At 38.6% G+C, this 25,251-nt stretch overlaps 1 protein-coding gene across 2 annotated transcripts in view; it reads left to right on the top strand.

The window, feature by feature from the left end:
• Positions 1-25,251, top strand: part of rbm33a (RNA binding motif protein 33a) — a 34,067-nt gene that overhangs the window by 3,464 nt on the left and 5,352 nt on the right. The window contains exons 2-18 of one of the 2 annotated variants that reach the window (XM_044104353.1): positions 510-588; positions 1,563-1,611; positions 2,033-2,106; positions 3,214-3,502; positions 5,237-5,362; positions 5,986-6,154; positions 6,253-6,482; positions 8,253-8,565; positions 9,948-10,009; positions 13,229-13,358; positions 13,737-14,107; positions 15,720-15,986; positions 16,193-16,477; positions 17,426-18,172; positions 22,510-22,686; positions 23,395-23,580; positions 25,025-25,113. In XM_044104353.1, coding sequence (XP_043960288.1) covers positions 510-588; positions 1,563-1,611; positions 2,033-2,106; positions 3,214-3,502; positions 5,237-5,362; positions 5,986-6,154; positions 6,253-6,482; positions 8,253-8,565; positions 9,948-10,009; positions 13,229-13,358; positions 13,737-14,107; positions 15,720-15,986; positions 16,193-16,477; positions 17,426-18,172; positions 22,510-22,686; positions 23,395-23,580; positions 25,025-25,113 — 3,643 coding nt within the window. Of the gene's footprint in view, positions 1-509; positions 589-1,562; positions 1,612-2,032; positions 2,107-3,213; positions 3,503-5,230; positions 5,363-5,985; positions 6,155-6,252; positions 6,483-8,252; positions 8,566-9,947; positions 10,010-13,228; positions 13,359-13,736; positions 14,108-15,719; positions 15,987-16,192; positions 16,478-17,425; positions 18,173-22,509; positions 22,687-23,394; positions 23,581-25,024; positions 25,114-25,251 lie in introns of both variants that reach the window. The other variant, XM_044104352.1, reaches the window with a different exon arrangement.

The raw sequence follows: 25,251 nt of genomic DNA, 5'->3' as shown, positions 1-25,251 counted from the left end.
TTTGGATTTCTAATATCTGGCACTCAACTTTGTAGCTCTTCATTATGCCTTGTGTCTCCAGCAGTTCAGTTTTTATGGCCATGTTTGTAAAACTTAAGTTAACATCAAAAGTTAGATTGTTTTGTGAAGTTTTCCTTATCAGACATGCTCCCAGGATAATATTATAGGTGTTAGTGTTGACAAAGATTGGAGTTGCTGAACTCTACTATTCTTAGATATTGGGTATTAATAGTCAGTATCTTAAGATGCCCTGCTTGACAATAATCATGTAGCTGTATTTTGTTTTACTTCATTGCTAGTAATAGTACTTTATGAGCTGTAGCTGATTTTTTTATTTATTAACTTATTGTTCCGTGATACTATAGCTCACTTGAATTAATAAATGAGAAAATACTATTGTTATCTAAAAACAATTAAATATTTAAACTGGTATTAAAGAAGACCATATGTTTTACTGCAGAACTGCAATTGGTAGTATATTTATAAGAGAAACTGTTTTTCTGTTGCAGACTTTGACTTTGATGAGTATGACAAACCTGGTGCTGAGCGTTCCCGCAGAAGAAGAGGTGGAGAAGATGCTCTGGAGAGGTAAAACCTCACATCAAAAACGATCTTCCTTTCATAGTTGTCTTAAAATATATGAGACTTTGAATATCACCAATGAAATGTGCTGCAAATATGAGCCTTCAAACATTAAACTTGTCTTGTGTTGCAAGCATACTTGCTGTTATATCTGATAACAGCAAGTAGGTTATTTACCTACCATTCCCGCTTTATAGGAATTGGTTTTTCTGCCGCAGTGCCCTGTGTTTAGTAGAGGGACTCCAGTGATTACGATTCATAGATGTAAACAATCCTTCTGCTATTGTGATGCTAGAGCTTGTTTACTGCATTTACCAAGACAGAGCTACATACAGCATTGATCTTATTGTTTAGTCAAACAGAAACTTAAAAGTGTGCTTTTAATCTAAGAAGTTAATGTTAAAAGTATGTTAGAACCCCTCAAAATATATGTACCTGCTATATGTATAGTTATAGAACATTAAAGATCTGTGCAGATGGTGAATTTATAATTTTTTTGAGGCGAATGCTTAACAATATTAAGAAGAGATGTTGCCCAATACGAATTTGTAAAAATAAAGATATTATGTCATTGTTAATAGCTCAATAGAATAAAAAGGCTCAACTTCCTTAAGGGTCATGTAAAAGGTCCTGTAAAACATTATATTTTTTTTAATGAATAAATTATAATCTTGCAGATTGACAACCACAGTGACAGTATGGTTTTAGATACAGTAAAAACTGTCTCTTAAAATTTTCACCTTTATGCTCCAGTTTCATCTGAAAATCCAACTGCAAGTCATCTTTTGTATCCTATTGTAATCCATAGGGGGGCCCAGAAAATCTTTGGGAACCACTGGTTTAAGGGCAATTGTTTTTTAATTGCTGTCCTCATGTAGTAACATTTGGGGCTGCAAGATGACAAAGCAGGCTTAATTCTATCTACATTATCCATCTATTTATTTGTTTATTTGACACTGCTCTAATTTTATATTGTTCAGTGATTTGGAAGAAGATTTGTTGGAGGAAGACTGGCTGTCTGCTAAAAAGGTAAGCGTAAACAAAACTGTTTGGAAGTCAGTTATTGTTTTATTTTGCAGCAGCAAAACAATTGAGTTTGAAGCGGATTTTGTGCTTACAATAGGAATATGACGCCCAAAACATTAGGCAGTATTACTGTTGAAACCCTTGAGAATAGTTGTGAGGATTGGACATGTAGCAGGTGGCTCCTCCACAGGGGGAACTGTTGATGTGAAACAGGAGGAAATGTAGTGGACAAAAAAGGCCAGTGTTGACCTGCCCAGATTGCCTTCACCACATGGGAATAAAGCATCCTCAGGGGTTGGAGGTGACCTGCCCCCACGCCTTTAACAAACACACACACACACTCCTAAAAGAGGCATAGGAGGTACAATTTTAACATGGGCTGAAAATGTCACATTAGAATGATGTTTTTTTTACTATGTTTTAGAATCCTTCAGAAATGTCAGATGAAGAGCTAAATGATGACCTTCTTCAAAGTGATGATGACGACCTGAACACAAGGTATATTTCCATAAAATAATATTTCCAGATAATTATTTAGCTCAGATTTAGCATCAGTGTTTGCTTCTGTTTCTGACACTTTAGCCCTGCCTCTTTTGCCTTTTTTATTAATCTAATAAGCATTTTTGTCAATGTAGCAACTAATTAAAGCAGCTGATTTCCCTCAAGATATTCAAAGCATTTTTTTGTAGTTTATTTCTTCAATTTATCTCACATTTAGAATTTTGTTCTCCAACAAAGAACAAAATATAGGTAGAAAAAGCAGATTCTTCAAAGATATAGACAATGCTGCCCTTATTACTTTTTCAATCATGACTGTATCTTTGAGTAATCTCATTTGCTTTAAACCCTTTACTAAACTTAAATATTGGATTATGTTTCCATGTTATGTATTAACTTCATTCACCAGTTTATGTCTTCTTTAAAAAGTATTATTTTATATTTAAAATTAGCTGGACAATGGTGCTTAAAACAGCAAAAGTTCAAAACTAATATTCAGGGTTTTGGCAATTACTTTATGGTATGAGGATCTTTTTCACACTTTGCAAAACGTTCAGCTGATTAGCAGCCTGCATTGATGTGAAGGACAAAGTCAAAGAAGAGAAATGAAAATCACTTATTCTTATGAGTAATTGATTTTTCAGATTATTATTTAGATAAAAAAGGGTCACATTCTGTTGATTTTTCATTTAAACACTTAAGCTTTTTAAAAAAAATACTAGAAATACACTAGAAGAGGCAAATAAACAAATAGTTCAAGTAAAAAAAAAAAAAGAAAAGAAACATTTTATGACCTGAAATACAATAACATAGCAATCCTTTGGAGTACGCTTGACTATCTGTGTCAAAGGATGCGTCTACAGCTAAAAATAACAATTCTAACAACATATGAACATCTCAGCCTTTTCTGCTGAAAGAACATCAGTTGTTCTTTCAGCAAATGACGTTTTAGTGAGCCTGCATACTGCAGCTAACAATTACTCCATTACTAAATTAGTTGACGATTATTTCAATAATCATTTCATCACATTTAGTAATTTAGCTCTTGTTGAGGTGATTAACTTTCACAATGAGACCCAGCAGCTCTAATGTTGTTTTCTCTCTCAGTGGTCACCATGCTACATACAGCATGGGAGCTTCCTATGACCAGCAGGGCAACTTGCAGGAAGCAGACTACACAGATGATGTCGTGAACCTGGGTGCAGAGGGCTGCGAAGAGGAGGAGGAGTTCCGCCAAGAGGAAGAGGCGTATGCAGAATCCTACAACCTGGAGGACAACACAGAGATGTCTGAGAACCAAATTGATTATGCCGGAGAGCCAGCTGAGGGTGACGATGGCTACCAGTATGAAGTGCTAGACATCGACATCAACGAGCCATTAGACGGTGAATTTCAAGTGAGTTTTCACATTTGCTTATTGCTGCTGTGTAAAGGTTCGCACGCCCACACACAATCACACCCACACGTTCTCCCACTCACACCCCCCCCCCCCCACCTCTATTGTATCCCAGAGATAATGTCTCGTCTTGGGAGAAGTCAGGATGAAAAAAAAATCTATTCAGGAGACGGAGACATCTGTTGGCGTTTTTTGGGCAGAGGACGATTAAAATCATTATCACCTCCTGCCAGCAAATTTCTCCATCTTGCTGACAAAGTTTACTTGACGGCTTGTTTGGCCGCTGTCGCCTTTGAATCCCGCTGCCATTGTAACCTTGGGCCGTGTATCTTTAGAGCAGCGAGAAGCCTCTTTGTGTCGGGGAGATGTGCTGCCAATCGCCAGAGGTTAATATGGGAGGCCCACCCCCCCTTTCTGGCTTTTACACTAGATCTGATAAAGTCTCACACAGGTGAAAAGATTATTGACCTTCCTAAGGACACTCCATACAGTTTTCTAATGATTGATGTTAGTTTCTCTTTTATTCGTTTCCCTTTCCTCTTTAGCCAGACTAAGAGAATCAAAGATAAGGCCAAATCCATGTGCAAATGTCTGTTATGCTCCATTTACTGTGTTGTGATTGTGTTTGGCACCTGACAGAGATATATTAGCCCATCTCCCCTTTCAAAATAAAGATAAGATGTTGACCTTCTTAGCCAAAGTGGCTGTCTCTTTCCAATCTAGGGGGATGTGTGGGTATAGATGCGTATTTGCTGTTTACAGGGTCACTAAACTGGTTGACCTTGACTCTTTGCTCACCCTTGTTTCATTGAGGATTATGCGGAATGGTTTAAATGATTAAGATGTTCTCCTCTCTTGGGAGAGTCATTCCATTTGTTTGCTTCTCTGCAGGTTTGTTTTTATGTTTTGCATTTATGTGCTTTCCAGTTGGGAGGTTAATGGGGTACAACAGAGAAACACTGTTGTGTGACCTGCAATCTGACCTTATTTACCAGCTAATGCTTGTTATTCTGAATCGCTTTACTAGCTCTGTTAGTAAGTGAATGACTTGTAGATTTTTGCCTCTGCAACAGACTTATTTATTTTGAATTGATAATAATAAATTGCAACGAATCAGAAGCCGAATGAAACAGTTATGAAGATAAAAAGAGAGAAAAACTGATTTGTCATCCTGGAATGTTTTGCTTCCTTCGCTACGCAGTCGTGAACTTACAGTTCAGCCAATAACAGTGATTTGTGAGGAGTCAGTCAATGATATTTTCACCATCACTGAAGCAGGGAGGAGTGTTTTTATCTGTGCCTGCATTTCTGTATATCATGTCAAACATTTACATCTCATTGAATTTCAAATGCTGTCAGGAATAGTAATGAAGCCTTGCTCCCACTGTTATGGTAATTTGCCTTTGGAAAGGGGTGGGGCTCCCTGGTGCCTTCCAAATCCTCACCATAACATTTTGGTCTCCATTCTCTTGTTTTTTTTGTCTCTGTTGATGTAAAAATTTTATATATCTAAAATGCAAATCCTACATTAATTCAACAAACCTGTATTTTTCTTAATTCACTCACCTCTTTTGCTTATATTCATTTGTTTGTCGAGATGATTCTTGCTAGTTTGCTTTCTAACAGAAATAGGATAGGATTTTTTTTACCAAGTATTTCAAAATTACAGCAGTACATTGTTGGTAAATATCAGAGAACTGACACTTACTTTGTGTATTTACCTTTAAGAATGAGGAATTTCAAAGATCCAATGGCAATGAAGCAGACACGACTCAGGAGGAAGACGCTGAGGAGGGGAGAGGAGAAGAGCAGCAAGAAGACGACGCTACAGAGGAACCTCCAGTCTATGAGACAGAGGAGGTGGGCTTGGACTAAGTGCTTTGATTTGTGATTAAATCTAAAACTATATAATACAAACTTCTCATTTGTATGACTTTTCTCAATTTTGCAATTATTTATTTTTAACAAATTTATATAAAAAAATAAAATTTGTATTATCAATCAGTCAGTTGACTGGTTCATCTGTGGATGTTTTTATATTATTTTAGCTAATGTTTTCTCAGTAGGTGCTTTGTCAGGCTTAGACAGCCTCTTGAGGCCCCAGAGCTTCAAGTTTAAGATCTCTTGACCTGTTTTTCATAAACGCAACTCTTTTCTGTAAAAGTTGTTCTAATTTTTAAGATAACATTTTTTTACACTAAAAACTTGGATGGACCAAAGAATAGTAACTCTGACATGAATTACTGTAATTGTAGCTGGAAAATTTAAAGTGGTTTACTTGTTTTTTTTTTTTTTTTTTTTTTTTTTTTTTTATGTTAGTGGCTCTTATTTGCAGCAGAATGTGGGTAGAGGGATTTCGGGGGAAGACTATGCAGCATAAGTCCCAGATTCAGGAATCGAATCCGGGACAGCTGCGGCTGTTCTACCTCTGCACCACACACCGCCATGGTACTTGTGATTTTAATGTTGGGCACTGTCTCCAGGGTGGAAATAAGACTCTTCTTGAGGTCGAAACGCAGGAGGAATCTGATGAAGAGGACGAAGAAGGCGCAGAATCTGGCAGAATACGGTTTAAATCTGAGAGGAAGGATGGCGCTGTTGTGCGCCTGGCGGACTCTGGCAGTAAAAAAAGGCACATCCCTGAAACTCTAGGTATGCTTTTTATGTTTTCTTGATTATTTTTGTAGATAATTTATACTTTGCTCCCTGAAAGAGGAAGGCATGAATATTACGTTTCTATGTGTCTCCAGAGCTTTCAGACAAGGCCAAGAAAGACTTGATGGAGTTTGAGGTGCAGGAACGGCAGAAGAGACAAAACCGTCACGGAGGCCGAGGCAGAGGAGCAGGAGTGGGAGGAGGGGGGCGAGGAGGCAGAGGAAGAGGAGGTTTCTCTGGCTTTGGAATGACAGATTTTAGAGGAGGACAAAGAAGAAAAATGCATGACCCAATGCTGCCCCTGATGGGAAACATGAGCATACAGGTAAACTTATCTGCCCAAATTTCATTTGGGTTTTTTGAAAGTGTTTCTCCCTTACAATAATTTACATATTATATACAAATTTATTGTGACAGACTAAAACAAAGTTAGGGTATAGTTTTCAAGTGGATTGAAAATAGTACATGGTTTTCAAAATGAACAGCTTGGCATATTATTTTCTGTTCAACCCTCCTGAGTCAGTTTTTTCTGACTCAGGAGGATTGCACTTTTTTTTTGCACTTTGATCTGCAAGTGCAAGCCTCTTTTATGGTAATTTTATATTACCCGGATATAGTGTGCATTATTTCCTTTTTATGTTATCAACTTGTGACATTTGTGACTATTTTTTTTTTAATAAAATCTGTTTAGCTCAAATGCAGGTTTAATACATTTAAATAATGTCAAATATTTTCTGTTTTGACAATTCTAACCTCCAAGTTATCAGGGTGTAAATCTATATTGATGTACTGAGAAAGTATATACTATTTTGAATAATAACGTCGATACTTTAGTGGTAATGTAACAAGACATGGTTTTTTGTTTGAAAGTTTTTTGATAAACCAAATTTTATATATACCATTTATATGGGCACAACCAAAAACATGGTTGTACCATCTTGCTATAACAACAAATTAAACTTTGACACTAAGTACACTTAATGTTTATACTTCAACAGAAAAGCATGAAAAAAATGTTTTCATTTGACTCTGCCCACAACTCCTCACACAATGTTTTTGACTCTGTCCTCGTCGCGTCATGCTACAATGGTTTTATTTGATAGATCTTGTTTTGAAATCTCTTTCCAACTGCAACATACAGCTTCACTGGATCAAATATATGAACAGTTTCTAAACGTCAGACCATATCTCCAGTTTGATGTTTTTCTAAATTTAGTTTCACTTATTAGTGGCTACTTGTGGAAAATAGCTTCTCCAAAAGTTCTATTTTCTATTAATAACTCACCTGATTTTTCTCTTGTACATATTCAGGGTGATATAGAAACTAAAAGAAAAATCTGAACTGTTGATATCAGCCTTTTTCTTGTAACCCGAGCTGTTTAATATGCTACAACGATGCCTTCCGTAAGTAGTACACATAAATCAAACTGAAATTAATATCTTTTAAATAAATTTTTAAACAAAAGCTGTATAGATCTGTGGCGGTTCTTCAAACTTTAGCTCAAGGCTACAGGTAACAAAACAAACTGAGCTAAAGAGAACCCCTAAGGTTAAAGTAGTTCTCAAGGCTGCATTTAAACTCCAGCACTGCATTTTTTTAGGTTATATTAATTAATAATAATAAGCTGTAAAATTCCAAACACAACACCAACACAGGGAATGAAAAATTAATGGCACATGGATGACATGCCAACACCACAAACATTTTGTTGTCTGCAGTTAATGAGGTCGTGCTTTTTGCGACATACTGTAATTGTCAGGTTTTTACCATTTGACTAATGTGGTCAGTGGCATGTTTGTTTGTTTGCTTGACCAATTATCAAAGATCAATTTGAAACACCACTGAGCTGTACCGTTTGATCCCCCCAGCATTTATCAGTTGGTTAGTATATTTTTGCAGGTACAGATGTTTATGTTTGTGACTCATATTCATTGTAGCTCCCTTTGAAAGTGTCCATTAAAATATAAATACTCCTTAAATTAAGATTCTGTTTAACAGTTACACCTCATGTTGCCAATGAAATGGTGTCATTCTTAATGGGAAGACCTGTGTTTTGACAGCTTGTCTCGTTTTCTTACATTTTCCAATTAACAGCCGTCCTCTCGAATGCCTTCCCCGCATCAGCAGCATCTGCAGTCCCATCAGCACCACCCTTCGCGTCCAAGAGGACCACTTCCCTTCCAGGAGCACGGACGCCCCATTCCCCAGCAGGCTCTTCAGCCGCTGCTCCCCTCTCACCTGGCTCATCGCTCCCCACCGATACGACCCCAGCTGGAACAACCCCCACCTCGAATGATGAATTCCCCGCCGCCTAGTTTCCCTCAGCATCACCAACAACAGCCCACTCAATCCAAAAACATCCACATTAACCCCCATTTCAGAGGACCTGCACAGCCCTCTGTACAAAGTAGGTTATCCTATCAATAATGACTTTTTATTTTGACATGTGTTGTCTTAGTTTCTTCTGTTTAATTACTTTAGTTATTTTTTTATTGGTCAGAAAAAAAATAAAATAAAGAGGTACATTATTATAAATTATTCCAGTAATCCTGCACTCCATTTATCCCGGTTCCTAGGAGTATCAAGAATAAAGCCATAGTAAGCCATGTTTGCATTTTCTCTCAAGCTATCTGGGGAAAAACTGTAAACATAATGCATTTTAGTTAGATGAGACAGAAATTAAACTATCGGGCCACTTGCAGAACACTTTGTGTGGCAGAAAACCAAAATTACATGTAGTCCTTAATGCAGGTTCTCCATTCTGAAACATGGCAATAGCAGAATAATGGTGTGGGGGACCCCTGTCTTCATGAAGAAGAGGGAAGCTGGTTAGAGTCAGTGGGAAGATGGCTGAAGCAAAATGTGGAACAATCCCGGAAGAAAGCCTGTTAGAGGTTCCAAAAGACTTGAGACTGGAGTGTAATCAACTTCTAGCAGGACAAAGTCCCTGAGCACTGAGCGAGAGCTACTGTTGGGCGGTTCGGATGAAAGTATCCTGAGTCTCAAGTCCATTGTTACACCATGGGGTTTTGCTCTGGAATGGCGATTCCTAAAGGGGTCTTAAACTTATCCATTGCTTTTAAGTTTTGCAAATATAAAAAAATGTATCAGAGATCACAAACTGGGTTTCAAAGTGTTTAGTGTGTGATAAATCAGTCAAGATTTAGGATGTTAATTTCCAGATGTTGAAATTTTTTTAAATTAAAAATCCAAAAAAAATTATAAAAAAAATCTTGAAAACTAAGTCTTAAGAATACAGAAGATTTAAATGAAATATTGAAAGAACACTTAAAAGACAGGATGACATATGAATGATGTTATTGTCCATTGTTTCATTCATTTTTGCACATGTAGTATTTATTTGCACACTATTAAGTGGAAAAGCTCTGAATGAGTTGTTAATATACTGTCTCTGAATCTTTCTTTGCTATTAAAGAAAGATTAATAGCAAAGAATCTATTTTGGTGATTCTTTTGCAACGTAGTTGCACCAAAATTGAATTTATTGAATTATTTGATGCCAAATGTTATGAAACTGCAAATGCCGTCTCTACTTTTTTGTAAATTGTTTTGATATTAATATTACCTTGAGATCCCTGCTCCTTACCCATCAACGTAAAAAAAAAAAATAATGTGGAAATGTAACATTTATGCCTAAGAATCCTTAGTATAGAGATATCTCCTCCTCTCTGCAATCATCCCCTCTCTGCCTACTGCCTCTCATTTTCCTTGTTTTCCACCCCTCCCCCACCTCTTGCTCCCCGTTTCTGCCGCTCTCTTCTCATTGCAGTGCCCTTGATGCCTCCTGCTCAGAGCCAGTCCAGACCTGCTGTGGGTCCTCAGAGGTTTCCTGTGAGTAGCAGCTGCTCCTTCACCTTCCATTTGCTTCACTTTCTTTCACTCGCCACACGGTCGATGTCCCTTTATGTTAGAGGAAATATCATTACTTCAATTAGACCATGTGCACTGACCAAATACTGTTAAAGCAAATCCATAAACAGCGATACGAGCCTGGGTGTACAACTGGAAACACATGATAGGAGCTCCAGGCTGAAGACTTTTGGAGGCAGGGCTCTGCTGTGACGGGAATTACTTAACAGCTCTTCATGGATGGTGTGGAGCTCAGACAAGCCAGCTTGGCACATAATGGTATTGTGAATATGGGATATACTCTTGGTAAAAATTCAGTCTCTGCAAGTTTGTGTCCTAAAGACGCAGAAACGTTCTCTCAATGATATCTGAGCTAGTGAAACATGGTGGTGGACTGAGGCGTCCCCCCACCTTCCATCTTATATTCTTACATTTGACATACAAATGTATCTGAGATTAGTGATTTTTCTGGAAGAAAGGGTCTTCCATTTGAGTCACAAAGAAGCCCTCCCAAAAGGCGACAGAAATATCTTTCAAGACATAATTGCATTGAAGAAGCCTGCTTGCCACAAAGTGAGCCGAAGTGCCCTAAGTCGCACCATCCTTTTAGATAATGATGCCCAGGCATCAGGTGGGGCTGCTGCTGACTGACATATTTCTGGAAATTGCATTTTATATGGATTTATGCAAATTAGCAATCAGAAAATGACTACATCCAATTGCCTTCATGTGGCTGTACAAATGAGCCTGGCTGTTTCTCTGGAGACGCTCTTAATGAAAAGCTGTATTTTTATTTACCTCTTTCTCAACCTTCTGTGTCAGAATGATGCTGCTACTGTTCCCATACGTCTTAACATCATGTTGGATGTTGACAGCAGACTTGCTAAAAAACAGTTTGGGCTCTTATCAGAAAGCAGAAGATGTATTGGGAAGAGAATTCAGACAAGTTGGGAGATAAACAGCACAATATTGGATTCCCTAGCTGTCTATCACATTTAGGCTACCATTGCCAAGGACATGATTTGAAATGCAGGTGACACACCAGCAGGCAACTCTCCATTTATCAGTGGACATGTGATTACGCGTGATTATCATACATTATCATCCCATCAAATTTAATTGTTTAAAGGCTGGACTAATGGGGGGTCATAGCCTCCAGTATTAATGCATAAAATTTTTGGAGACAGGTTTTGAAATATTAATCTTAACACCAATTAAAGCTCTTCTTAGGAATGTTTGTTTCTACGGATCTTTAAGCCTCTAAACTCCAACTTATGATGATTTTTTTTAAATTATTCAATAAAATGATTAATTTATCGGAAAATCAACATATGGAGGAAAAAAATAAATGCTTGAAAGAACATTTTGTAAAAAAAATTAGATGCTGTTTATTTGATAGGTATTTGCTTAGTTTTGAAAACATTTCTACATTTTGGGAATCCTTATTCTACGTTGTAATGTGCTGGATAGGGAAGCTTGGCTTCCTTCCATCTATGAACAGTCATCTCTTGGTGATGCCTACTGATGCTGATGGCTGTAGAGGAGTTGCTAATGAGGTGTGTGAAAAAGAATTAATGTCACAACAGCGTCTGTGCCGAGCCAGAAAACAAAGCTAGCAGTTCATCTTGGTACCCTGCTATTTATGAGTTACAGTTTGAAATAAGTCAGCATCTACAAAAGTTAACAGGACTTCTGTGCAACACTGCTTCTAATAATAATGTCAGAACTGTGAACTGTGGAACCTTAGTTTGAGACTGTTTGTGAAATTTTAAAAGGACAGTTGAAACTTTTTTCTATTGCAAGGTTCTGTGGAGTTTTGGAATCAGTATCCTACACATAGTAGGTAGTGAAATTGGTATCAGTTGTACTTTTAATTTCTCCCATCTTAATCAACCCTGCTTTCAAAAATGCCATCATATCCCCTATAATTGACATTTTTAGGTGGCATGCGACTTGAGTCACAAAGCTTTCAGATGATAACATACAATTAAGTTACATATGAAATTGGAGCATTTTTGCATTAACATTTTATAGCCATAATTCATTGAAATTTTTGGCTATAACAAGAAACAAACCAATAATCAAAAGTTAATGTCAGTGGCTATGAAAAATGTAGTTTACAGTTATACAACTGAAGTAGAAAGGGGAAAAATATTAATGCATATGTATTGCCATAGAATTCAAATATTTCACAAATCAATTAACTTTATTGTTCACTCTAAGAAATCAATATAAATTATCTTAAAAAACCATCTTGTTAAAATCAGATGTTCATTATGAGTTGAGTGCTTTAACATTTGGCCTCCTCTAATATATTTGCTTATATTACACCTTTTTAGCTGGGAGCTTCACCAGCTTCACTCAAATATTGAGCTTTCCAGACACTGTTTTATCAAGGATTAGAAGTGAGAGGATGAGCTTTGGTATTTGAGAGGTATTATATGGACACCGGAGTCCTCATTGTGCAAACCTGTCTGTCTGACCTTTTAGAATAGTATGATTGTGCCCCCATTGTGATCCCCTGTCTTCATAAGCCCCTTTGATTAACTTTATGTTAAGCAAGTTTTGGGGACTCTGGCCTTGCTTTTTAACACCTCTTCTCTCTAAATACCTCCATAGAGCAGTGGAATAAAGATGGATTAGGCCTTGATAGCATCTTAAGTAATTTACAATAGGCTCAGAGGAGGCAAGCAGCCCATTTGTGGAAGTGTCACGTGTTGAATAGGAGGTTAATTTTTCAACAGAGATGAATGTTTAAAGAATAAAGGAGACAGTTATGAGGGGGGATTCAAATTCCAAGGAGGGATTAAATAGTTGTTATCTGGTTTTCTTGGTTAAATTGATTGGGTTTAGAGTAGAAAGCTGTCGACCAGACGAAGTGGTTGAAACAAAGATGAGGCCACCTATTCCCCCCCGAAACACCCTTTCCTTATTAGACACTGGCTCTTCATTTATATCAATAAAGCCCCAAAAAATATTAATGCAGGTTTGCTCAGGAATTCATGCTGAAGGGTTCCTTTGGTATTAGCATGCATATTGATGTTTACATCTGTTTAAAGATCCCAGCACTTCAATTACTCACACTCTCCCTGCCCGGTCTAATTCTCCACAAATTCCCTTTATTAGTTAGAGTGTTTTTTTGATTATTGAGTTTCCAGATTGGTGAAATGATTCATGAGTTTTGTGGGGTTTTCTTCCTAGGTCCTGGGAGACTTCCAGCAGCACATGCCAGGTAATTTTGGTCCACCCCAGCGACTGCCTCATCACATGGAGCCCCTAAGGAACCAGCCACCTCAGGGCCCTCAGGACAGGGAGCCTCTCTTTATAGGAGGTTAGTCTCAACGTCTAGCCTTGATGAGTGTTAGGAAGCCTTCAGAACATATTGAGCTCTCTTCATCACCTCTAGCACTATACCTAGAGGGTATGCTGCCAGCTCTCTGGTGCTGCTGTATTAGCAGATCTCATGTTAAATGCATGTATGTATATACATGTGAATGAACCTTGGAAATGGAGTTAAACATACATATTTATGATTTTTCATACCTATCGTTAATGTAAAATTGATAACCTATATTCTTCTTTCCCCATTCACCCTAATAGAGTTGTCTGATGTTGTTTTTCATGCTGCAAAGAAATCTGAAATTTCTTCTTTGTGAGAAAACAAACTTAACGGAGCTGTTGTTGTTTTGTCTTCCCTGTGTGTCCACAGAGTGTGGAGATTCATCACGGTTTCCAGGTCAGCATATTTTTGATCACCCGGGGCCCGGCACTTTGATGAACAGCGGCAACAACCTCCACCACCACCAGCAGCAGCTGCCCGGCCAGGCCCACATGGGCTTTGGCCCTCCTGGAGCACCCTTCAACCAGCCAGGCCAGGGCCCGTTAGGACTGTTCCAGAGAGAACCTCCGAGACCCAACCTCCCTCCCCACCAAGGCCACCAGGGGATGGTGAACCTGAATCAACAAGGTGGTCCTCCAAACCAGCCCCGGCCTTTCATGAGCCCTCGGCAGCCATTCGGCCAGCAGGGCAACATGTTCCCCCCTCCACCAGTTCAGTTTGGGTTGCAGGTACAACGAAGAGTAAGTGGTAGACATTTCTTTATCTTGTTTATGCTCTGATTCTGCTTGAAACTTTTATTAAGTGTTCTGAGTAGTTTTTATGTTCCCATAAAGTTGAAGTTATTTTCAAAACAGTCTCACTTAGCAAGAGCCAATGCATTTTGTCAAGAGAAATAGACTAGAGCTCCCCCTAGTGAGGGAATCCTTATCGTATGATATTTGAAATCCAACAACAAATAAGATAAGCAACAATTAAAGTTCTGTTTATATCAATCACCAATAAGTAGCATGTAAAATAGACACTTGCAGAATGAAATGACAAGTGGGATAATAAGTAGACTATGAAATATACAAAGGTAAGATTTTATCCTCGTCTTCCAAGTTTGTCTGTTGTTGATGATGGATACAAATAAATAGGTTAGTAATATATATATATATATGTGGTCTTGTTGAGAGGACCTTCATATATATCCTCAAATTTGAGTTTTAAGTCAAGTTTATTTGACTAGCACATTTCAGCAACAATCCAGTTCAAAGTGCTTTACACAATAAAAGCATGACAGAGTAGCCAGTTATGAAACAAGTAATAAATATCGCATTTTGCCAATTACCATAATCAAAATTATCAAGCATATATATGCATATATGAAATGTATCGATCAATGTTCCAGTTATTAATTAAAGGCAAAAAGTTTCCATATGACTCTACAAAGGTGTCTTTGCTTACTGACAAGGATTCTGATCGTGAATGTAGGATTTTATTGGTCTCATTTTTGAAGATGAATTTATCAAAAATCAAAGCAAAGTGAAATGGATTTTCAAATCCATGTTAATAAAGTGCAATACAAACAGGCAAAAATTTTATGTTGTCCCTCTTAGGGATAACCTTAGTCATAATTTTAACTCATTGGCCAAAATAGAGAGTGTCATAGTCTATGTTTGTATTCTAGTTCTATAATGCATTTTGTTGTTTTTGTATTTTTGTGAATCATATTTGGACTTTTCTGGCTCCAAATCAAATAGTCCCTTTGGTGGTGATAGCATTAATTTTGATCTGCTCTGTTTGAAGTCAGCTGGTCAGTAGTTGAAAAATCAATCAAAACTAAGTACTGCAATCATTTAGCAGTGTGTCCTTTAAAATGAATATGGATAATCTTGTAATTTTTTCTCTCTTCTATACACACAAATAAGTTAGACTTCAGCATATAACCTGAATAGAGAATTAAGAGTCTCAAAGTTGGTATCTGAGTTGGTGGACCAAAAATACTAAATTTCAGTTTTACCAGCTTTGCAAACAGAATTTTTCATCCATTAGGTTATTTCACTTAGTTAGAAGAAGAGCAGTTATAGCGAATCTGAAGACTTCAAGGAGAGGTACAAGGAGGCGCCATGGGCATCAAAAGGCCAAAAAAATATTTTGCTCCCTGATCGTGTTTCCTGGGAGGCAGAGCATGTACAGAAAAATGTAAAAGGCCCCATAACAGAGCCTTGGGATATTCCATGTGAAAGAGATGATATTAGTTGAACACAATTTCACAAGTTTGCTGTCTATTACCAAGTAAACATTTTATAGAAAAATAATTCAAGATGATTTAAAATATTTATTTTAATATGAATTCTGCTACCGTTGCAGGGCTTGATGCCTTCCCCCCCTGTCTCCCAGCTGCCACATCATGATCCTTTATCTCCCCATCCCATACATCAGCAGCAGCACCACCACCACCATAGGCAAGAGATGCCCCATCAACAGCACCAACAGATAAATCTCAATGAGCCTCGCTCCATGACACATCATGGTCAAAATCCTTTCCATCAGCAGCAGGGGCATGGTGGCCCCAGGCACATGAATCCCCGTTCTCAGAACCCCCCACAGAGGAACATGTCAAACAGGCAGAGAATGGTAAGAGATCAACAGAGAAGGTCATTATTTGTCAAAGTGAAATCCGAGTGTTCTGTTTTGCCATAGTGTCGCAAAATTAGTCTTTAGTATTTTTTCATTGTATTTATTTTATTCAGTTGGAACCCCTCAATTTCATTTGAGACCAAAATTATGCAAGTAGATAAAACGTAATTAGAGACCTGAATTAAATCTCTTTGTGTCTTCAGAACACGCCCATCTCCAAGCAAATGCAGCACCGCAACAGCAACCTACGGGAGCTCCCTGTAGCACCTGCTAACACAAACATGAACAGTTCCTCCCCCGCTGCCAGCATCAATCCTGTTGCCAGGACAACGCCGGGAACGCGTCCGGGGCAGAACATTCAGCCGGCGTATGGCGGTGGCAGAGGAAGAGGCCAAGCTGCGAAGACTGAACCACAGGCTGGGGAAGCAGGCAGGGTGGTGACTCAACAACAGGAAACTCCAAACACACCGTACATCTCAATACCACAGGTCAGTGAGCAAGGATCAGACCCAATTGCAAGAAAAAAACAACAAAAAAATAGCTGTCCTGATAGTTGAGAAATGCTTTTCCCCTGTTAAGCTGCTCTAAAATGGGACGTTGTATATTAACTCAGGAAATACCGTGCCTTTCTGCAGTAGTCGTTCAGTACCTTAAATTTTAGATTTATTTAGAAATATGGCTCAATCTGGCCAATACTGTTAGTAATCCTAGTGAATACTGTCAGTCCACTGTAATCCATTCCACATTGTCTAAATGTTACATATTTTAAACTAGTCCAAGTTTGGACTTGCTCTAGACCTAATAAAGGGAAATTTGGCTGATTCAGAAGTGAGCTCCAGCATTTTATTTTTTTCTAAGTAGAAGAAGTTGAGGTAAATGTTTTGTACAATGGATTTCTGATATTAGTGGGGGTTTGAGACTACAACTAGTTAAAATATTTGAAACCATCTCTATGAATGCCTCTATTTTAACATTTCAACACCAAATACACTCAATATGCATAAACTGTGCATGTTAATGCGTATTAATAAATGGTACTCCTGGACTGGCTGCTTTGTAACTCCATCCAAGAGCATGTCAAGTAGCATTGTCTCTATATATTTCAGTTTCCCAATATGCACTTTTCTTTGAGAGTATTTCAGATTTTCCAATTTGGAATTGCGTTCCACAGACAAATTTGCAAATAGACAGGTCTTCAGTGTTCTCCAATGATGTAAAATCTCTTTGGAGTAAAATAAATTAGCCATGCCTTAAGAGACACAACTTAGGAAAATTTTGGGAAAAATTTTAATTTTATGTGAGAAATATAGGATGCTTCAACTCCATTAAATATAATTGTGATTTTAATATTGACTACAATTATTATAATTTTTTATTCTTTGAGCAGCCCTTTTTACTGTTAAATCACCTTTTGCAACATGCTTTTTATGCTGCAGGACCCTGACGAAGATGAGGAGACGCGACAGTACCGTCTGAAGATCGAGGAGCAGAAGCGTCTGAGAGAGGAGATCCTGAAGAGGAAGGAGCTGCGTCGGCAGATGCAGGCTGGTGTCAGGAAGAAGGAGCTGCTGGAGAGACTTAACGCTCAGACAAACACACAAAACCAGGACTCTACTCCTCCACAGACTCAACCTTCACTACCAAATCAGCAAAAGCAACTCCCTGTACCACAGCAGCAGCAGCAACAGCAGCAGCAAGAACAAAACCTGCTACCACTACAGGCTCACCAGCAGCAGAGGCCGGTTCCTCAGAGACCACAACAGTCAGTAAATCACACATTAGCTAATCCTAATCAGGACAGTGCCATGCCTCCTAGCATTCCTGCCCTGATCCCTGCCCCACGCCCCAACGTCAAGTCACGCCTACAGATGGTAAAAGGGAGCCCAGAGGAGCAGCAGACCCCCGGCTCAGGTCCTGAGCAGCAGTGGAAGCAGCCCCAACAGAACCAACAGCAGCAGCCACTTCTGCTGCAACAAAGAAGAAACAGCTCTTTACAGAGTGCAAACAAACCGGGCGCTCAAGTTCCTCAAAAGAACACCCCTCTTTCGGTGAGGCAAGGCCCAGCTCAGACTCTAGGACCTAAAACTGGGGCGAAAAGAACTGTGATGCAGCGAGTGAAAAATTCAGGTGTGGAAGCCCAGCAGGTGCCACACAAAGTCAGAGTCGTCAAACTTTCAGGACCGGTGAGCTCAGGATTTCATTTTTATTTGACACCTTCTTTTGTGTCTGACATTTATTTGATCCTTTGCTGTAGATTTTACCCACAAGGGAAACTGCATAACTGGGGAAGGAAATGCCATTGATTCCCTCTCACTGTCTATTTTGTTATGTAGTTGATATCTAACCTATGAGAATGACATGGTGATGTCTGTGTCATTTTGGTAAAATTGGATCTGTTAACAGTATCTTCTATTAAGCATTAGGAGCTGGTATTTAAGCCTCCATGTCTTTACACACTTTTTAGCTCTTGGAACTCAGAAAGTCTAGTGGCATTAATAAAAAAAGATCAGTTTGACATTTATCTGTAGAGTTGGAGAGTCCTCGGCTCTGCTTTTAAAGGTTGATGTCCTCTTTTCAAGACAGATGGGCAAAATAAGAATAACAAGATATTCAGGAATGCCATTTCATACTCTCTTGATCCACTGGAATTCAAAACTATTGATATCTTTTGAACTTTTTAAACATTTGGGTTATGTTACAATCCCATGCTTAAGAGTTTTTCATGGAAATATTTTTTTGATTCAACAATATTGTCGGCATTTACAAAGTGACACAGGGTGTGTTGTCAAGTGGTGTTCAACACATCTGAGTAATTACTTTGTAGGACCACCTTTTGGGTCGATTACAGCTGCAAGTTTTATTAGGCATATCTTTACAGTGTTGTGCATCTGCAAACTGAAATACTAGTTCATTCTTATCTGCAAAATATCTCAAACATACTGCATAGTGAACTTCGTATTTTTTGTTTTTTGACACGATAGTGTGGTAGACTCTGTTTGATTGGGGATCAAAATAGCAACTTTTGTTACATTTTCAGTTGGTGCGGTTTGACATTGCACTGTCAAAAGAACCAAACCTTTTGAAAAAATGTTCACCCCCTCACCTGTGGTGGTGCTGTACCAAGATCCACAACATGAAAACCTCTGAAGAAGACATATAGGGCAACTTCCTTCTTCACAAAATGTAAATAAAAATGGAGTTGGGTCATATTTTAGCGGTTGTAGGATTTCTCTTTTGTCTTTGGCAAAAGACCACGACCCATTTCTCCCGTTTGTTTAGGTTGTATTTACCAACAATGCCCTGCTCTAGTTTGATTCCTACTTATGGAGTGGTCTCCGGTTCACTTGCATCTGCATGTGGTTTCAAAATGCACCATATTTCACTTCATTGGAACCGAACCTGGGTTTAATTGCACTGTCAATTCACATTGGACTTTCTTAAGAACCGATCCAGAGTTTGATTAAAGTGGACTAAAAAGAGCTGGTGTGAACACGCTTATAAAATTCTCAGAGAGATTCCAGCTCTGTGCTTTAACTTGACCATTCTTGTGTTCACACGCACAAAGTTTTTAATCAGTTCTCTGTGTCTGCAAAAAAGATGATCAGCATAGCATGATGCAGCTGTTACCTTGCTTTACCATAAAGATGATGAGTTCAAGATGTGCAATTACAATTTTCAGCCATTCATAGACTGTTTGTGGGACAAAAGGTTGAGTTTTGGTCTAATCAGACAGAATAATCTTCTCCCACAATTTTAGTTTACTCTGTGGCAAACTGTAAACAGGAAATCTTATGGATTTCTTCAACTTTCAACCATGGCTTGTAACCAACTAACATAGCTTTTATTTTTAAATAAAGGCTACGTTAGTGTAGTGCACTATTATTAGTTGTCCTAATGATGCATTTTTGTGCCTAGTTTGATGGACATTTTGGCCGTACCTTTTCCATTCTTGGACAATGGGTTGAACTGAGCTCTGTCCAAAGTTTGGGTTATTAATTTAGAATCTAATGCTGCATTAGATTTATCAACAACCTTATCCCTGAGTTGTATGCTGTGTTCTGTAGTCTTCATGATGCAGTTCATTCATCAATGCTTTCTAACAAGCCTCTGAGGCCTGTTTCAGAAAACAGCAGGGTTTGTACTGAGAAATTATAGATGGAATCTTATTGAGGCCTGTCAAAGTAATGCCTGTTAAACATATGTGCATGCCACACTTTTTTGATTTTTATTTGTTAAATCTTTAAAACACATAATTTTCTTCCTACTTCAGAATTATCCACATTTTCTATTGAGCTATGGTATAAAATCCTAATAAAATACATTGAAATGTGTAGTTGTAAGATGACAAAATAAATCTTGAAGGTTTATGTAAAGTTACTGCTTTGTTCTAATTGCACACTAATCTTTTTTTTTGTTATTTTTGAACAATGACAAAGGGGATGCACGTTGTGCATTAATACTCATCATTGAAGAGACATGTCAGTGGGATGTGATACTATTTGAAATAAGCCGCTTTCAGCCCCTCATCCCTTAGGATGAAGCAGCTGCGGTAAAATTGCAGACTGACTGCAGATGAAGTTCACAGGGTGTCACTGTGTTAATGGACATACTAAATCAGGAAATCAGATGACTCTGCATCTGATTTCCTGAACCTTAAAGGGGAAAAAAAAGTGTAGGAGGATCTGAAGTGGAGGAAAAGTGGTTGAAAACGAAAAGCCTCATAAGTTGCAGAGCGAAGAAGATTCCCTCCTGCATTGTTCTGCTGTCGTCAACGAGAGCTTGACAATGTTATCTCCTCTTATTCCCCTTCCCTCTTCCTCTCTGTCATCCCTCAGTTGCTTTTGATATCAACCCATCTCTCAGGTGTGAGGCAACAATAGATGCCAATCCAAGACCCTTGTAATTAATCTTTCTTGGTTGAAGGTGTACGGGGGGATAACATAATACCTGTGTAAGAAAGTTGCCACTTTTGAGGATTTTGGATTTGTATAGCTTAGGCACAGAGATAAGAGGCAAATTATATTTTCATCAGAGGTAATACAAAAGCAGTGCAAAACACAAAAGCTCAGGAAAATGGTTGTGTGTGAAGCAGGGGGAGGGATGGGATACACATCGAGCTGCTGTCGCTTCAGTGTAATACAGCTTAGCATTTGATGGGCTCAATCAGGAGCTGTGATTTCTATAGAAGGGATTAATCCATTTACTCTCCGCTGGGGACAGGTCAGAGATAGCGGCTCTTTTCTTCCCGTGTATTGATCTGTCACATCTTTCTGCAGAGTTGGAGAAGGGACGACCTTCAATTCCTCGCCGCATGTCAACAGCGGAGCTGTGACTTTATTTGATAATGAGACCATCACCTTGTTGGGTTGATCTTTATTCTCTGCAGAGTGGCTGATAGAAATCCAGTTCCAGTGATTGCAGATATTTAGTTTCTTTTGTGGAGCTCCTTTCGCAACCCTTGGTCAATTATATACAGTTCCACACAGAAGTGTTAATACCCCTTGAACTTTTCAATGTTCTTCAATGTATTTTATTGGGATTTTATGTGACAGACAAACACAAATAGTGCAATAGTGGAATGGAAAGAAAATTATATGTTTATTTTTTATATGCAGGTTAGAATATTAGGGACATGGCAAAGGTTTGGAAAAGCTGCTCTGGTCAGATTAGATCAAAAATAAATCTTTTTAGTCTAAACACTCTACTCATTTCCATAGTGGAACATGGTGTTGGTTGCACAGTTCTTTGGACACGTTTTCCCCCTGATTAAAAAAAAAAAAATACTAAAATTATAGTCTCCCTACAATTGCAAACCTGGCAACCTTTTGCTATATTTTGCAAAAAAGTTATTAGTGTCAGCCAAAATTGGAATCAGCAGATCAGGCTTTTTAGAGATCGGTGATTGGACAGAAAATTGCAATTGGTGAACCCCTACCTATTTCTAAGTACAGTAATCATTATAGTAATCAATGTAGCGGCCATTAATCGAAAGAAAAATGTATTTAGTAGTTGCTGATGGAGTACTAGAACATGTTTTGACTGTTTACATTTTCAACAGAACATTTATAAGGAAAATAAACATGTTAAAATTCTTTATTGATCTTCTATATACTGTGTATATATATAACTCCTTTTCTGTTTCTATCTTTTTATCTTTATCTACTTTATCTTTCTATCATGTATGTATTTCATTACAAAGCTCACAGTCTCAAAGCTGTTAGAGTATTTCCTAAATACAATACTAAATGATTTGACAATTATTTCAGTAATCAATTCATCACAATTAATCAGATGAATTGTTTCAACACTTATTTTGATTGGTTAATAAAACTGGCATTGCAATTACTTCATGCTATGATTCTTTGAGAGAGCACAGAATTATCCTGCTCTTGGATAATGGGAGGACAAATGCTGCTGTGTAAACTGTTGGCCAAGTACTTTGTGTCGGGGCTGCGCACAAATAAAGACGAGCAGAATTTGGATAGTGACCTAGTGTTTTTTCCTCATTGTTCCAATCCAGAGTGGAAAGGGGCCCGAGGCAACCAGCAGCCCAGCGCAGCAGCAAGGCACCTGGCAAGCACCTCCACTCAACCAGAGCGTCCAGAGGAAGGTGACCATGATGGGACAGCAGCAGGCGGGACCAGGTGGAACACCGCAGGCTAGCCGCGGGGGCTCGGGAGACGCACAGCAAAGCAGGGTGTGACATGAAAGAGACCTATCTCTATCTCTGTCTCTTTTGTTTTAGGACACTAAGAATCTTTTTACCTGTAATGTATTTATTACCAGTGTAAACTCATGTTTCAAGGCAACTCCCAGCCAAAACGTCTCTTGTAAAAAGTGATTATGCCGGCGCTGGGTAGATGTAGCAATCATGCAGTGGGACAGACTAGTGTGCCAGGTTCAGGCGTATTGACAGGCTGAAAGCAGTAGAACAAGCAGGGATCCTCCATCTCCCCTGGCCGCTCCACGCACATGTCACCACCAGGCTCTTGTCACTGGTTCCAGACTCGCAGATGCTGACAGTGTAAGGCAGCCACCACTACACCTGCATGGCTGCTCTGCCTTTATGCTCCCTCAACCCCCAGATACACACACACACACTCATAATCATATTTCCTCCACCTCCTCCTCTTTCTGCACCAGGGGAAACATACCTCTCTCTCACACAAGATCATATGAAGATATGTCATGCAGCCTGGCATCATCTTCTGACGTTTATGTTCTGTGTAGAAATATGATGAGTCAATCACGTTAAAAGTCTGAAAGGCACAAGAGGAAAAATATGTGACGTTTTTTTAAACGTATCTTTGAGCATATATACTGTTTATATCGTCAACAGAAGCAGAGTTTAGAATTTTTTTTTTCAAGCCTTGTTTTATTTATTTTTGCTCACTGCTTGGTTTAGGTTGTCGTATCGGGCCGGGGTCGAGGTAGAGGGACCGGTCCGATGGGACGGGGTCACCCACTACCCACTAAGCAGAGCCAGAGAGGAGCAGAGAAAGAACACAGCACTGTGAGCATCGAGGGCCTCTCCACATCTACCACCGAGTTTCAGCTCAAGAACCTCCTCATGTCCATCGGCCCTATAGAGGTAGGACACACCACATCTTTAGAAAGGTTCAAGTTTAAAATTAATTTTTGCAAACGTTTCCTGATATAGTTTTGGTCACAAACATCAATCTCATTTATGTGGGTTTTATTTGATGGAACAACCCTTCTGATAAAATAGTGGCTAGAAGAAAGCATTTTTTGAATTAAAAGCAATCATGTCAAAGTAGGTGAATCCTTTGGTGTGCAGCTAAATTTCAGTGTAAAACAAACACTTCAATGGCACTGGCAGCATTATGCTGTGGGGTTGCTTTTCGTTTTCAAAACAGTGAAGTTGTTCAAAGCTGATTGAAACATGGATGCACCTTATATTGTGTTGATGATCTGGCAAAGAAGAGATCTGTAGAGCACTTTCTATGTGTTGAAAGTGCTTTTATTCATTATATGCTTAGATATAAGGACATCTATTTTACATAGAGAAATTGTGATGAAACTCATGATCACAATTTTACTGTTGGAAAAAGAAAAGTTGACATATTTTTGACATGTTGCCCTCACCCTTCCAGTTAGTATTTACCAAATATGGGACATGATTTGGGACAGATTCTCCATTTAGACACCTTGAATCGTCTGTAGTTTTTATGCCAGGCCACTATTTGGCTCTGTGATTGTAGCATGTCGTTAAAACGTATGTCTTAGCTTTCACGTCATTTAGAAAACAGTAACCCGTCTCCAGTGTACCATTCATATGCATTTTTTGTCAGAAGTTGTATTAAGCTAAACAGATTACGTGGCACAATAGAGTACAATGCTATCACCCATCGTTTTTATTCGCCCGTGCTGGCGTAGACAAACCCTACGCCCATGTGTTCTGGGCATGTGCTCTTTCACAGTGCTTCACACCTCTGCAATAGTTGTTCCTAAAAACTTCCATTCTGAAACCTGGTTTCAAAAAGTGATCGCGTCAGAGACTCGAATCGATCACTGGGTATGTGTAACACAACGGCTGGATCACAACAGAAATGTTACTTTCACTAAAGAGCAGCTTTGTGTAAATGGGGCCTCAGTAGCAAGACTAGAAGCTGATGTTCACAGAAATACTTTGTCTAATTTGACTGTGCTTGTGTTACTTTTCGAAAAAGAAGGGGAAAAAAGTTCAGTTCCTCAGACGCATCGAATACAAATTTGTCACACTTTTTAGATTTCTAATCCTTTAATTTCACTTTAATTTTGCTGTTTTGCTCTACTATGTTTGGTCTGTCACCAGTAAAAACATTGATGCTTGGTGAAATAATATAAAAGGATTCAAAGAGTATGAAATTCATCTCTCCACCAGTGTAGAAATGTGATCTCTTAGCGCCCTCTGTTGGGTTGATTTTGAAGTTAATGAATAAATTACCTCAGTTGGCCCCACCACCCCCATGTTCTCTTGTGTATTGGATGAGTATCTCTCTCTATTCAGTTCGTTCCTTCTCTGTCTCCTGCAGATGTTCAAAATGATGCCGCAGCAGAGAAAAGCTATTGCCAAATTTTCCAATCCCCAGCATGCTGCGAGTTTCCAAATGAGCTTCCATAGGTAATCAATACTCACCTTCCTTTCATCTTTGTTTACATAATTAAATGATTAGTAGTCCTGATAGAGCCTGTGATGATTTCACGTACGGTGTCTCTCAGCAGTCTGTGGTACAAACAATTTTATCACCATTGCTACACA

This window comes from Gambusia affinis, linkage group LG21, assembly GCF_019740435.1.
Source record: "Gambusia affinis linkage group LG21, SWU_Gaff_1.0, whole genome shotgun sequence".
Lineage (NCBI taxonomy): Eukaryota > Metazoa > Chordata > Actinopteri > Cyprinodontiformes > Poeciliidae > Gambusia > Gambusia affinis.
The sequence above is the reverse complement of the archived record's forward strand: the minus strand, read 5'-3'. Positions and strand labels throughout refer to the sequence as shown.